The sequence below is a fragment of the Salvelinus sp. IW2-2015 genome, unplaced genomic scaffold (genome assembly GCF_002910315.2).
Source record: "Salvelinus sp. IW2-2015 unplaced genomic scaffold, ASM291031v2 Un_scaffold1124, whole genome shotgun sequence".
Classification (NCBI taxonomy): Eukaryota; Metazoa; Chordata; class Actinopteri; order Salmoniformes; family Salmonidae; genus Salvelinus; species Salvelinus sp. IW2-2015.
In genome coordinates, this window is record NW_019942739.1 from 90,193 (window position 1) to 106,077 (window position 15,885).

Here is a 15,885-nt window from a genome sequence, read left to right on the forward strand (position 1 = left end):
GAAAAATAAAAAACGTAATTGATCAATCTGATTTTATAAGGTTGTTCTCTAACAATAACACCCCTTTTTGAGATTGTGCAACGGCTTACATTTTTCCCTTCAAACAGTCAATGTAAGTATGATATTGTAACGTTAAAGTGTAATTATTTGTGAGGGTAGGTCATTGTAGACTACTTGCTCAGCCCGCAAATTCAAAGATAACATTTAAATGTTGCGCATCATCCACTTTTCCGGGGCCAATATTATTTTAATTCGGGGCCAGTAGGTTTCGGCTGGTAATGGCCTGGTGTGCCGCTGGGAAATGTACCTGACTGTCAAGCTCTGCAAGGGCCATGCTAATTTTAAAATATGGCTAGTTATTATTAGCCTGGTTCTCGATGGAATGCAGGTACATTGTGGGGAATGGTTTCCCAAAAGCATCTTAATAAGGCGAAGTTCATCTTCAGAACCGTAGTAGGAGCATCGCTAAATATCTGCGCTATTTCACAAAACCATCGTTGTTAACGTTGCACTTGAAAATGCTTGGAATCTTACCGCCTGCCTCAGACTAGTCGTAGAACAGCCTAGTGCATCGTTAGATGGCCCCCCCTCTCTCCCGTGTCACTTTATACAAAGAAGATCTCTGTTAAACATAATCACATGGTTTTCTTCTCTCTGTGACCTCCGATAACTTTAAAATTATTATTTTTCATTTTATTTAACCTTTTATTTAACGAGGCAAGTCAGTTAAGAACAAATTCTTACTTACAATGACGGCCTACACCGACCAAACCCGGACGACGCTGGGCCAATTGTGCGCCGCCGCCTATGTCTTTGCAATTGATACAGGGCGTGTATAAAACGCTTCAAATGAAAACTGAGATGACTGCATTCAAATATAAACAGTAGGCAAAAGGCTTATTTCAATCATATTGAAATATATTTAATGTGCAATCAATTGTTCCATTATGTTTCTTGTAGGATACKGTCTGTAATTTGTCTCCAATATATTTCATGATGTGTAGTCTAATGATGTACCAAATCTGTGATTTYAGTCCATTTTTATTGGAAAAGCATTAGAATAATCCACCTCAAAAATTTTGCGGCCGTAGGTGCTCATATCTCTGTAGGTGCTGATCCGTCATCGGTATTGTGAAATAWTTCTTATGTTAAGGTAAGATTTGAATGTAGAAAGCTGATCTGGGAGCAGCGCTCCCTTGCTTTTGATACTGTCAGTATCGACAAATGCTCCAACGACGCACTTTCCGTCGCTGTCGGAAAACCAAGCACAGGTCATTCTCGCCGTGCAGCTGCAACAAAAAACAAAATTGGTGTGACCAAATCATGTGCTGGTGCCATCAACTGAAAAAGTCGGTAGCACCAGTGGGAAAAGTTAGTCTAGAACTCTTGCCTCATTGGGTTGGAATKATCTCCTCTGTTTCTGTGTGTAAGCTTTTTATGCAGTGGGAATGAAGGGGGTGGGTTGAGACAGCATCAGGGCTGTTAGACTTCACAAGAATTATCTGCTGGCTTTCTCTGTCTCTCTTCAAAGGCAGCCTCCTTAAGGAGACACACAAAGAAGCACGCACACACACACACGCATAGACGCGCACACACGTTCACACACAAATACACCCACACGAATCAGAGCGCAGAAAATGACAGTGACTAACAAAAGGCTGCGCTAATGTCTGCTATCATCTTGATTCAGTCAAACAACTCTTTGCTCATCTGCTTTGTCTGAATGAACAATTACATTTTGTTATCTTAGCATAGCAACAGAAAATGATACCAGAATATTGGGTACAATGTGGGGAGTGAAAGCCTAGAATAACCTATAGGCTCAGGGCTTAAACAAGCTATCGCTAGGCTACTTTGGTGCAGTCAGTGGATGGGGGGGTTCTGTATACAACACAGCATCTCTGAAAGCCACTGAGAGAGCCACACATCCATTATTTATCTCAACAGATGAGGTTCGCCGCTCCGGCTATCTGGGCTCACAGCGAGTTCCGTGTGACTGAGAGAACCTGATTTCTCAGCTCTCTTCATGGTTTATTTTGTTACAGTATTTCCCTGTGCCTCACTCTCACTTGCAATTTACACCAAGGATAACACATCTTTACCCCCAGAACATTTATGAGGGGACTTCTTAGAAGGATTTGATTCCTTTTTATGTTTTGTTTTTGTAAGTGAAGTTGGACGCATGTGGTTATAACATCTATAGTGATTCGAGCGTCTAATATGACATTTTTTCCCCTGTTTTGCAATTGTAGCATCCTTGCACACTACACTTACATCCTTTCACTTACACACTATACTTACACACTATACTTACACACTATACTTACACACTACACCTACACACTACACTTACATCCTTTCACTTACACACTACACTTACATCCTTTCACTTACACACTTCACTTACACACCACACTTACATCCTTTCACTTACACACTACACTTACACACTTCACTTACACACTACACTTACACACTTCACTTACACACTACACTTAGACACTTCACTTACATCCTTTCACTTACACACTTCACTTACACACTACACTTACACACTACACTTACACACTACACTTACACACTACACTTACACACTTCACTTACACACTACACTTACACACTTCACTTACATCCTTTCACTTACATCCTTTCACTTACACACTATACTTACATCATTTCACTTAGTGTAATTGTACATTTAAGTATTTGATTTGGTCTTGATTGGATTTAAAGCCTTGGATCTATGTAGTTAGGGGAGGGTGTGGGGTTTTGGCATCTCCATTAACTGGACGTTTAAAAACCGTAAGACCTTGGTGTGTTTATGCAATAATTTGGCTGTAGCTAAAAGGTGCGTGCGCACGTGCGTGTTCGGACGAGAGAGAGAAACTAGTACAGACCACAGCAGGGTGGAAGGGGGAAAAAAACTCTCTGTAGTTTACCACACTTACTGTGACAGTCTGTTTGGCTGTCTACTCTGTGAGTAAAGGAAACAGGCTATTGCCTTTTTACACAAGCACACACACACACACACACACACACCACAATATCACAGGCTTCCTCAACAATTTCAACCATGACTTAAACTGGAATTCTGCATCAACCATAACAGGTTGCCTTGCCAACCCAGCCTGCGTGCGTATAGGCCATGATGATCCACACAGAGAAAGACCATGCAGGTCTGAACAAAATGGCTGCCAAACAGGAAATACCTCAACTAAGCATGAAAGTATGCATATACAGCGCATTCGGAAAGTATTCAGACCCCTTAACTTTTTCCACATTTTGTTACGTTACAGCCTTATTCGAAAATGTATTTTAATCTACACACAATACCCCATAATGACATCACAATACCCATGMTGCCACTCAAGGACATTCAGAGACTTGTCCCGAAGCCACTCTTGCATTTGTCTTGGCTGTGTGCTTAGTAGGGTTGCACATTTTGGGGAATATTCAGAGGTGTAAACTTTCCTTTGAAATTAACGGGAATAAATGGGAATTAACGGAAATATATATGCAAATTAATACCATAATACTATAGATGTTTTTTGCATTGGTTATATTTTACCATATCATATGGAGACAGAAACAAACATTTCAACGTATAATATGTAGACATAATTGCAAATGATTAAATCATTCCAATAGAATTTATTTAATTTTTTTAGTTATGAATTGAACTTTAATTMAATTAGTTGACTCTTCACATGGGATGATTTCACTGAACATCAAAAGAAAGGGAATATTGAATGATCCCCAATGATCCATCGCATCTCCCAAAAACGTTTTCAACATACAYCTGTAAAATTAAAACTTTGGTTGTCTTCYTCTCAGGCTTCCATGTCTTCACCCTGGACCTCCAATGTCCACCTCTTAAACATCAGACTCTGAGGCCTCATCTTCACTGTCACTTTCCAACCTTGTTGAGGATGGCTCATTGTCAGGCTCAAAAAGCCTCAAATTTGCCCGGATGGACACCAATTTTTCAACCCCTGTATTGGTCAGCCTATTGCGTACTTTGGTGTGTGTGTTCCCAAACAAGGACCAGTTGCGCTCTGAGGTGGCTGATGTCGGTGGGATTTGGAGGATGATGAAGGCAACAGGAGAAAGAGCTTCAGATCCACAAAGTCCCTTCCACCAGGTGGCTGATGAGATATGTTGGCACGACTGCCATATTGCATCTCCATCCCAAAGCCCTTGCTTGGAAGTGTACTTCGCCAGACTGCCAAGAACCTTACCCTCATCCAGGCCAAGGTGGCGAGACACGGTAGTGATGACACCAAAAGCCTTGTTGATCTCTGCACCAGACAGGATGCTCTTGCCAGCATACTTGGGGTCCAACATGTACGCTGCGGCGTGTATGGGCTTCAGGCAGAGTCTTCACGCTTTTTGATGTATTTCAGAACTGCAGTTTCCTCTGCTTGGAGCAACAGTGAAGTGGGCAGGGCAGTACGGATTTCTTCTCTTACGTCTGCAAGCAGAGTCTGACATTGTCTCCCTCAATCCATGCAATGGCTACTGCTATAGGTTTCTGGAGTTTCAGGCTGCTTACCACTCTCTGCCAAAATACATAATCCAGGAGGATCCTCTTGATGGGGCTGTCCATATCAGCAGACTGTGATATGGCCATTTCTTGGAGAGACTCCTTTCCCTCCAGGAGACCGTCAAACATGATTGACAACACCACCCCAACAGGTGTTGCTGGGCAGCTTCAATGTGGTGCTCTTATTCTTCTCATTTTGCTTGGTGAGGTAGATTGCTGCTATAACTTGATGACCCTTCACATACCTAACCATTTCCTTGGCTCTCTTGTAGAGCGTATCCATTGTTTTCAGTGCCATGATGTCCTTGAGGAGCAGATTCAATGCATGAGCAGCACAGCCAATGGTTGTGATGTGAGGGTAGGACTCCTCCACTTTAGACCAAGCAGCCTTCATGTTCGCAGCATTGTCTGTCACCAGTGCAAATACCTTCTGTGGTCCAAGGTCATTGATGACTGCCTTCAGATCATCTGCAATGTAAAGACCGGTGTGTCTGTGCTCTCGTAGAATACTGGTTGAGGGGTGGTGATGTAGTTAATTATTACTTTYCCACGAACATTCGACCATCCATCAGAGATGATTGCAATACAGTCTGCTTTCTCTATGATTTGCTTGACCTTCACTTGAACTCTGCATCCAGCAAATGAGTAGATAAAGCATGTCTGGTTGGAGKGGTGTATTCTGGGCGAAGAACATTCAGAAATCCCTTCCAATACACATTGCCTGTGAGYATCAGAGGTGAACCAATTGCATACACAGCTCGAGCAAGACATTCATCAGCATTTCTCTGATTACATTCCTCCATTGAGTAAAAAAAWACTTCTGATTCCAGGAGGACCATGAGCTGTTGCTATCGATAAGGTGTCTGATTCATCGTTTTCACCTCGAATAGAAGTAGAGGGACTTTTGTCAGAGGTAGCTTGTTGTGAGCGCTGAGGGAACTTTATGCACTTGGCCAGATGATTCTGCATCTTTGTTACATTCTTCACATATGATTTGCCACAGTATTTTCAAATGTACACAGCTTTTCCTTCTACATTAGCTGCAGTGAAATGTCTCCACACATCAGATAGTGCCCGTGGCATTTTCCTGTAAAGATTAGGGGGGAATAAAAAAAAAAATACAATCCCATGTACAGATAAATAGTTAAGCAGTTAGATTAAACAACTCCTTTGTAAGATAAATATTTTAAAAGGAAACGTATGGAAACAGGTGAATTAATACTCCTCAGTTAGCAGGCTCAAGCAAGCTAAAACCCACATGGTAGCAAAAACTAACTAGCAGAAATTGTTAGAAATGTTTTAAACACACTTTGCTGTAGGCTACTATTTACTAAATATATTCACCCCACCCAGTATTGTAATCAAAACTTACCAGAAAGCATGTAGTCCTTAGCTCAGACAGTGAAGTAGTGTGGGCTCAATAGCATCTCATTAGTGTGCAAGATCTTGAGAATCAGCTGTACATGTGATGGAAGAATGCACTGTGCATGTAGAGGGTTGCAATTCCATTGAATTGGGGATAGTTTAACCAAAATATGGCACAACACCTAGTATTGCCTTGTGTATCCTACAGAAAGGTTCACTGTTATAAACTAACTTTTTTTGATGAATTTAAGCAGAGTTCCCCAAAATCCAGAGCTTAGTTTCCATGGAAAATTTCTGGGGAAATTCTGGAAATTTACTGGAAAGTTTCTGACCCTTTGCAACCCTAGTGCTTAGGGTCGTTGTCCTGTTGGAAGGTGAACCTTTGCCCCAGTCTGAGGTCTTGAGCGCTCTAGAGCAGGTTTTCATCAAGGATGTCTCTGTACTTTGCTCCGTTCATCTTTCCCTCACATCCTGACTAGTCTCCCAGTCCCTGCCACTGGAAAAACCTCCCCACAGCATGATGCTGCCACCATGCTTCACCGTAGGGATGGTGCCAGGTTTCCTCCAGAAGTGATGCTTGGCATTCAGGCCAAAGAGTTCAATCTTGGTTTCATCAGACCATAGAATCTTGTTTCTCATGGTCTGAGAGTCGTTTAGGTGCCTTTTTGGCAAACTCCAAGCAGGCGGTCATGTGTCTTTTGCCGAGGAGTGGCTCCCGTCTGGTCACTCTACCATAAAGGACTGATTGGCGGAGTGCAGCAGAGATGGTTGTCCCTCTGGAGGGTTCTCCCATTTCCACAGAGGAACTCTGGAGCTCTGGCAGAGTGACCATCGGGTTCTTGGTCACCTCCCTGACCAAGGACCTTCAGAAATGTTTTGGTACCCTTCCCCAGATCTGTGCCTCAACACAATCCTGTTTCAAAGCGCTACGGACAATTCCTTCGACCTGACATGCACTGTCAACTGTGGGACCTTATATAGACAGGTGTGTGCCTTTCCAAATCATGTCCAATTAATTGAATTTACCACAGGTGGACTCCAAGTTGTAGAAACACCTCAATGATGATCAATGGAAACAGGATGCACCTGAGCTCAATTTCAGGGCTCATTCTGTTTTTTATGTTTAATACATTTGCAAAAAATTCTAAAAACCTTTTTTGAGAAAAAAAAGAAGATTTAATCAAGTTTAGGATAAGGTTGTAAAGTAACAAAATGTGGAAAAATTCAAGGGGTCTGAATACGTCCCCTTTTTTCATCCATAGCCTAGTGGCAGTTTGTGAATATAAATGAAGGCTGTAAAGCTTAATTCATGGGGTTTCCCCCCCCCCTCATCAAGTTTTTCCTGTTTTGGAGCCTCTGTTGTAGCAGGGACACAGTTACATGAGGGAGAGGAGCCAAWGTTTACCACTGCAGGGGAAGCTGTTGTATTTTAAACTCAAGCCTGTTGTCTTTTTCTTTTCTTCTCCGGAGAGTACTTTCTGGGAAGAAGGTCCTAAACAGATGAGTTGTTAGTAGTGAAATGTCAAAACAGTTTTCGACATGGAGCCGTAGCACACTCCCAGGTTCCATGACTACATGTCAACAGTGTTAACCTGTAGGCCACATTGTTATTACTGGAGTCTGCCAGTACATGTCATAACTTTACATACCCTCTATAAGTTAATGCATACCATCGACTCTATGAAGTAAGTTATTTTAGCCTTTAGATTTCTTTCGGGAATGCTATGTGTTTAGCCACATTACATGCTATGCTAATTATGTCGATTAAGGCAGCCCCCCCCCGCACCTCTCTGATTCAAGAGGTGTTGGGTTAATTCATAAGACACATTTTCAGTTGAAGGCATTCAGTTGTACAACTGACTAGGTATCCTCCCTATTTTCATTCTATCCTCGTTGTCCTTCGTGTTTTGGTGTGGCCATATAGCATGTCATTGTCATTATACACACAGTGCACCTATGGACAAGACGTCTGAGCGGCCATTGACACGTATTTAACCACACACTCACTCCCTGCCCCGAAGGGATGTCAGTTACAGTAGAGTTCAATCCCTCCCCTTAAGCCAGAAGGCCTATCACAGGGCCCACAGAGTATGGGTGATGGAGTTGGAATGAGGGCTTGGCAGAGGCGTTGGGGACCGTACTGAGATGGTTACTGCAGTATGGATACAGTATAGAGATAGTTACTACAGCATAGAGATAGTTACCGCAGTATGGATACAGTATAGAGATAGTTACTGCAGTATGGATACCGTATGGAGATAGTATAGCTGAGTATAGATACAGTAGGAGATATGTTACTGCAGTATGGATACATAATGGAGATAGTTACCTCATAGAAAGTAGGACTACAGTATGGAGATAGTTTCACTGCAGTATGGATACAGTATGGAGATAGTTACTGCAGTATGGAGCTATGGAGATGTTTCATAACTTACAGTATGGATACAGTATAGAAGATATGTTACTACAGTATGGATACAGTATAAGAGGAGAGTTACCGGCAGCATAGAGATAGTTACTACAGTATGGGGATAGTTACTACAGATGGATACGTATGGGGATAGTTACTAAGTATGGATACAGTATAGAGATAGTTACTGCAGTTGGATACAGTATATAGATAGTTACTACACAGTATGGATACAGTATAGAGATAGTTTATCTGCAGTATGGATACAGTATAGAGATAGTTACTGGCAGTATGGATACAGTATAGAGATAGTTACTAACAGTATGGATACAGTATAGAGATATTTACTACATTATTGGGGATAGTTACTACAGTATGGATACAGCATAGAGCTAGTTACTACAGTATGGATACAGTATGGATACAGTATAGAGATAGTTACTGCAGTAATGGATACAGTTATAGGGATATGTTACTGCAGTATGGATACAGTGTAGAGATAGTTACTACAATATGGGGATAGTTACTACAGTATGGATACAGCATGAGAGATAGTTTCTTACAGTATGGATACAGTAATAATGAGATAGTTACTAAGTATGGATACTGTATAGGGATAGTTAGTGCAGTATGGATCAGTATACGGGATAGTTTACTGCAGTATGGAACCAGTATAGGGATTGTTACTACAGTATGGATACAGTATAGAGATAGTTATCACAGTATGGATACAGTATAGAGAATAGTTACTGCAGTATAGGGATAGTTAACTGCAGTATGGATACAGTATGGATAGTTTACTGCCAGTATGGGGATAGTTTAATAAAGTATGGAATAACAGTAAGAGAGATAGTTTACTACAGTTGGATACAGTATAGAATAGTTACTGCGGTAATGGGGATAGTTACCTACAGTATGGGGAATAGTTACTACAGTAATGGGGATAGTTACTACAGTATGGGGAATAGTTTACTAAAAAAGACAGTATGGATCAGTTATGGCGGATAGTTTATACACTATGGATACAGTATAGAAGATAGTTACTTGCAGTATGGATAAGGTATAGAAGATATGTTACTGCAGTTAGGGATATGTTTATAAGTGATGGTACAGTAATAATAGAATAATTACTAAAGTATGTACAGTAATAGAGATAGTTAATACAGTATGGATACAGATATAGATAGTATACTGCAGTCATGGAAACAGTATTGGGCGATAGTTACTTATACAGTATGGGGATAGCTACTGTCTGATCCTGTGAATATAAGAGTCGATGTGTGTTTAGGTGAGCTGGCTGAACACACACTGATCCATAGGAACCACACACACACTGAACACAAATATTTTGTCTCCCGCAGGTGCTTAATGCCCAGAAGGCCGGGTACAAGTCGGCCATTGTTCACAACGTGGACTCTGATGACTTAATCAGCATGGGATCCAATGACAGTAAGTCCCCCCCTCTTGACAATCCTCCTCCTCTGCACAAACACACAAACAAACATGCAGCAGCACTACACACAGTCGTCTGTTCATTTGGGGAGTAGAGGGGTAGTGGATAGAGGGGGTAGTGGAGTAGAGGGGTAGTGGAGTAAGAGGGGTAGTGGAGTGGGGAGTGGAGAGGGGGAGTGGAGGGGTAGTGGAGTAGGATAGGGGGTAGTAGAGTAAGAGTAAGGGGTAGTGGGAGTACGAGGGGTAGTGGGAGTAGAGGGGTAGTGGAGTGGATGGGGAGTGGAGGGGTAGTATACGTAGAAGGTAGAGTAAAGAGGGGTAGTGGAGTAGAGGTAGTGGAAGAGGGGTAGTGGAGTAGAGTAGAAGGTAGGGAGTAGAGGGGTAGTGGAGTAGAGGTAGAGTAGAGGTAGAGTAGAGGGGTAGTATAGTAGTGGAGTTAGAGGGGTAAGTGGGAGTAGAGGGTTAGTAATGAGTAGAGGTAGAGTAGAGGTAGAGTAGGGGTGAGGGGTCGTGGGTAGAGGGGTCGTGGAGAGAGGTGGTAGTGAGGGGTGTGGAGTAGAGGGTATGTGGAGTAGAGGGGTAATGTGGAGTAAGGGGGTATGTGGAGTAGAGGAGGTTGTAGGAAGTAGAGGAGGGTAGTAGAGTGGGGGGGTAAGTAGATGTAGTGGAGGGGTAGTAGAAGTTAGTGGAGGGGTACGTAGATTTGTGGAGGGTGAGGTATGGGGTTAGTAGAGTTGGAGGGGTAGTGGAAGGGGTAGTAGTGGAGGGGTAGTAGAGTAGTGGAAGGGGTAGAGAGTAGTGGAGGGGTAGTAGAGGGTAGTGGAGGGGTAGTAGAGTAGTGGAGGGTAGTAAGAGTAGTGGAGGGGTAGTGGAGGGGGTAGTAGGTAGTGGAAGGGGTAGTAAGAGGTAAGTGGAGGGGTAGTAGAGGTAGTGGAGGGGTAAAGTAGAGTAGTGGAGGGGTAAGTGGAGGGGGTAGTAGAGTAGTGGAAGGGGTAGTAAGAAGTAGTGGAGGGGTCAGTAGAGTAGTGGAGGGGTAGTAGAGTAGTGGAGGGGTAGTAGAAGGGTATGTGGAGTAGAGTAGAGGTAGTGGAGTAGAAGGGTAGTGGAGTAGAAGGTTAGAGTAGAGGTAGACGTAGAGGGGTAAGTATAGTAGTGGAGTAGAGGGGTAGTGGAGTAGAGGGTTAGTATAGTAGAGGTAGAGTAGAGTAGAGTAGAGGTGAGGGGTAAGTGGGGTAGAGGGTCGTGAGTAAGAGGGGGTCGTGGAGTAGAAGGGTAATGTTGGAGTCGAGGGGGTATTGTGGAGTAAGGGGTATGTGGAGTAGAGGGGTATGTGAGTAGAGGGGTATGTGTGGTAGAAGGAGGGGTAGTTGGTAGAGGAGGGGTAGTAGAGGTAGTGGAGGGGTAGTAGAGTTAGTGAGGGTGTAGTAAGAGTAAGTGAGGGGTCAGTAGAGTAGTGGAGGGTAAGTAGAGTTAGTGGAGGGGTAGTAGTGGAGGGGTAGTAGAGTAGTGGGAGGGGCACGTAGAGGGTATGTGGAGGGTAGTAAGAGTAGTGAGGGGTAGTAGAGTAGTGGAGGGGTAGTAGGTAGTGGAAGGGGTAGTAGAGTAGTGGAGGGGTAGTGAGAGTAGTGGAGGGGTAAAGTGGAGGGGTAGTAGAAGTTAGTGGAGGGGTAGTAGAGTAGTGGAGGGGTAAGTAAAGAGTAGTTGGAGGGGTAGTAGAGTAGTGGAGGGGTAGTGGAGGGGTTAGTAGAGTAGTGGAGGGGTAGTAGAGTAGTGGAGGGGTAGTAGAGTAGTGGAGGGGTAGTAGAGTAGTGGAGGGGTAGATTGGAGGGTAAGTAGAGTAGTGGGAGGGGTTGTAGAGTAGTGGAGGGGTAGTAGAGTAGTGGAGGGGGAGTAGAGTAAGTGGAGGGGTAGTAGAGTAGTGGAGGGGTTAGTGGAGGGGTAAGTAGTGGAAGGGGTATAGAAGTAGTGGAGGGGTTAAGTAGAAGTAGTGGAGGGGTAGTAAGAGTAGTGGAGGGGTAAGTAGAGTAGTGGAGGGGTTTAGTGGAGGGTAGTAGTGGAGGGGTATGTAAGAGTAGTGGAGGGGTAGTAGAGTAGTCTGAGGGGTAGTAGAGGGGTAGTAGCCAGTAGTGGAGGGGTAGTAGAGTAGTGGAGGGGTAGTAGAGTAGTGGGAGGGGTAGTAGAGTAGTGGAGGGTAGTAGGAGTAGAGGTAGGAAGAGGGTTAGATTATGGAGGTGGTAGTAGAGAGTAGTGGAGGGTAGTAGAAGTGATGAGTAGTGGAGTAGGTTGAGAGCGTAGTGCTAGTAGAGTAGTGTAGGGAGTGGTAGTGGATGAGGTAGTTGGAGGAGGTAGTAGTAAGGGTAGCTGTAGGGTCTAGGAAGTTGTCAGGTAGAGGGTATGTGGAAGGGGGTTATGTAGTAGGTAGTGGAGGTAGGGGTATGGTTAGAGAGGTGTGTGTATCGTGAGGGTAGTAGAGTAGGTAGAATGTAGTAGAGGTATTAGCTAGAGTAGTGGAGGGTAGTAGATATGTGGAGGTAGTGTGAGAGAGTAGTGGGGAGGGGGTATGTAGTACGGTAGTGGAGGTAGTAGATAGGAGGGTAGTATAGATAATGGGAGGGGTAGTTAGGAGTATAGACGTGAGAGTGGGTAGTAGAGGTAGTTGGTTGGGGTAGTAGAGAGTAGATAGGGAGGGTAGGTGACGGAGGAGGTAGTGAAGAGTAGTTAGAGAGGGGTATAGAGTAGTGAAAGGGGTAGTAGGTAGTGGAAGGAGAGTAGTAGAGTAGAGTGTGAGGGTAGTGGGAGTAGGAGTAGTAGTAGATGGGAGTAGTAGAGTAGTGGAAGGTGTATAGAGTTAAGTGGAGGGAGTAGATAGAGGTTAGTGGAGTGGAGTAGTAATGTAGTGGGAATGGGGTAGTAGAGGGTAGTAGGAGTGGGTGTAGAGTAGTGGGGGTGGAGTAGATAGTAGGAGGGGTGTAGTAGTGGAGGTGGTAGAGTGACGGGTATGAGTATGGAGGGTAGATAGAGTAGTGGAGGGGGTAGTAGAGGTGGAGTAGTGGAGGAGCTAGTAGGATAGATAGAGGTAGTGAGGTAAGGAGAGTCAGGGGTAGTAGATAGTGGAGGGGGTAATAGAGTAGTGGAAGAGTGAGATAGTAGTAGTTAGTGGGAGAAGGTGTAGTATGATATGTAGGTTAGGAGAGTAGAGTAGAGGTGGAGTGGAGTTAAGTGGAGGTAGGTAGTAAGTAAATTGGTGAGTTGGTAGGAGGGGTAGATAGTATTGGAGGGGTAGTAAGTAGTAGGTGGAGGGTAGTAGAGTATGGAGGGTAGTGAGTATGGAGGGTACTAGAATAAGGGATAGTGAGAGGAGGGTAGTAGAGTAGTGAGGGGTAAGTAGAGTTAGTGGAGGGTAGTAGAGTAGTGGAGGTATTGTGAGGGTAGTACAGGAGTGGAGGGGTAGTAGATAGTTGCAGTAGTGTAGTGATAGTAGTGAGGGTAGTAGATAGTGGAGGGTAGTAAGAGGGTATAGTAGAGTTAGTGGGGGGTAGAGGGTGGATAGTGGAGGTGTAGAGGTAGTGGAGGGTAGAGGGGGTGAGGTGAGGGGTTAGTGGAAGGGGTAGTGAGGGGTAGAGTATGAGGTAGGGAGGGGTAGTAGAGTAGTGGAGGTAGTAGCAGTATAGAGGTGTAGTAGTAGTGGAAGGTGGTAGGTGGGTAGTGATCATAGTGGAGTAAGGAGGGGTAGTGTAGTAGTGGGTATAGTGAGTGGGTAGTAGTAAATTAGGGAGGGCGACTAAAGGGGTAGGGTAAGTAGTGGAGTGGTAGGTGGTAGTATAGATTAGTGGAGGTACGGTAAGTGACTTATGGAGGGTGGTATGCAGGTAAGTGGGAGTGGAGGAGTGAAGTGTAGATAGTGGTTAGTGGAGAGGGTAGTGATGTAGTGAGTGAGGGTAGTGGAAGTAGAGGGGTATAGTGGAAGGGGTAGTGAGTGGAGTGGGTAGTGTAAGGTAGTGGAGAGTAGGTAGGGGTAGGTATCGTGTTGTGAGCGATGGAGGTATGGTAGTATTGGTTGGTCAGTGATGGGGAGTGAAGTGTAAGTAGGGTAGTGAGTTGAGGGTAGTGTAATTGTATGGGTGGAGGCTAGTGTAGTAGTGGAGTGGAGGGGTATGTAAGTAGTGGAGTTGGGGCTAGTATGTTAGGTAGTGAGTGGGAGTGGAGTGTAGTGTAGTAGTGGATGGAGGGTAGGTGTATGAAGTGGAAGGGGAGTGAGTAGTGAGTGGGAGTGAAGGGTAGTGTGAGTAGGGATAGTGGAGAGTTAGTTTGGATGAGGAGTGGACGTGGGAGTGAGGTAGTATTTGTGAGTAGTGGTAGTTAGGAGTGAGGTAAGTAGTGGAGTGGTAGCGGGTATAGTGGATGGAGGGTATGTAGTGGGTGGAAGGGTAGTAGGTAGGATGGAGGGTTGAGTAGTGGAGTGAGTGGGTAGTAATGAGTGGAGGTAGCTTAGTAGGAGTGAGGGGTAGTGATAAGTATGTGGGTGGGGGGGAGTGGTAGGAGTGGAGTGAAGGCGGTAGTGTATAGGAAGTGAGGAGGTAGTGTAGTGAGTGGAGTGAGCGGTATGTAGGTGGATGGAGGGTAGTGTATGGGTGGATGTGAGTGAGTAGTGATTGGTGGAGGTAGTATGGGGTAGTGGTATAGAGTGTGGTAGTGGATGGTATGTGTAGTGTGATGGGTGTTTTGAGGGGTATGTAGTATGGAGTGGAGCGTGTTGTAGTGCAGTAGTAGATTAGATAGAGTAGCAGGAGTGGGGTAAGTGTAATGTAGAGTGGAGTAGTGGAGGTGAGTGGTGTAGTTAGGTGGGATGGGGGAGTGTATGTGGTAATTATAGTAGGAGTGGATAGTGGGAGGTAATGTAGTGCAGTAGTGTAAGTAGTGGATGGGGGTAGTTATAGTAGGTGTCGAGGCAGGGGTATATAGTGTGGAGTGGGAGGGGTTAGTATAGTAGTGGAGTGGAGGGTGTATAGTAGTGGAGTGAGTGAGGTATATAGTAGTGAGTGGAGGGTAGTAGTATAGTGGATGGAGTAGTAGTGGGTAGTAGTAGGCTAGTGATAGAGTGGATGGGTATAGTGGAGTGAGAGATTACCTTGATTCCCAGACTCGGGTCTAGAGGAGCACATAGGAGAGCAGAGCTGCCTGCATCCGTAGCACCAAGTCCGACTCGTAAATGTCGTCTGAAGTATGTAGTCCGTAGTTTGCAGTACGTCTCCAAACGCGTTCAACCCCGTCCAAAGTTGATCGCTCGCCTCGGTCCAAGTTGATCGCGTCGCCTCGTCCAGTTGATCGCTCGGCTCGTCCAAGTTGATCGCTCGGGCCTCGTCCAAGTTGAGTTCGCTCCGCCTCGTCAGTTGGATCGCTCGGGTCCTCGTCCAAGTTGATCGCTCGGCCTCGTCCAAGTTTGATCGCTCGTCCGTCGTCCAAGTTGATCGCTCGGCCTCGTAAGTTGATCGCTCGGCTAGCCACCATCACATGAACAAGTTTTGGGAGGAGGGCTGGATATACTGTTTCTCTTTTCTCAACTGCTTTTTCTTCACATCATTTGCTGCTTTGTCTCCTCCGTCTCTCAACTCCTCCCCGTCTCTCACTCCTTCCCGACGTCCTCACTTCTCCCGCATCTCACTCCTCCGCCGTCTCTCACTCCTCCCCCGTCTCTCACTTTCTTCCACCCGTCTCTCACTCCTCCCCCGTCTCTCTACTCCTCCTCTCCACTCTCCCCCGTCTCTCACTCCCCCCCGTCTCTCACTTCTCCCCCGTCTCTCACTTCTCGACCCCGTCCTCACTTCTCCCCCGTCTCTCACTTCTCCCCCGTTCTCTCACTTCTCCCCCCGTCTCTCACTCCTCCCCCGTCTCTCACTCCTCCTCCGTACTCTCACTCCTCCCCCGTCTCTTATCACTCTCCTCCGTATCTCACCTTCTCCCCCCGTCTCTCACTCCCTCCCCTGTCCCTCACTTCTCCCCCGTAATCTCACTTTCCCGCTCCCTCACATTCTCCCCCGTCTGCACTTCTCCCCCGTAATCTCAACTTCTCCCCCGTATCCTCAACTTCCTCCCTCCGTCCCTCAGCTTCTCACCC

The 15,885-nt window shown here is 45.2% G+C and overlaps 1 protein-coding gene across 1 annotated transcript in view; it reads left to right on the forward strand.

The window, feature by feature from the left end:
• The window catches only part of LOC112069807 (E3 ubiquitin-protein ligase RNF13-like), a 91,622-nt gene that overhangs the window by 63,926 nt on the left and 11,811 nt on the right, over positions 1 to 15,885 (forward strand). The window contains 1 exon segment of the mRNA XM_024137179.2: positions 9,680 to 9,767. Coding sequence (XP_023992947.1) covers positions 9,680 to 9,767 — 88 coding nt within the window.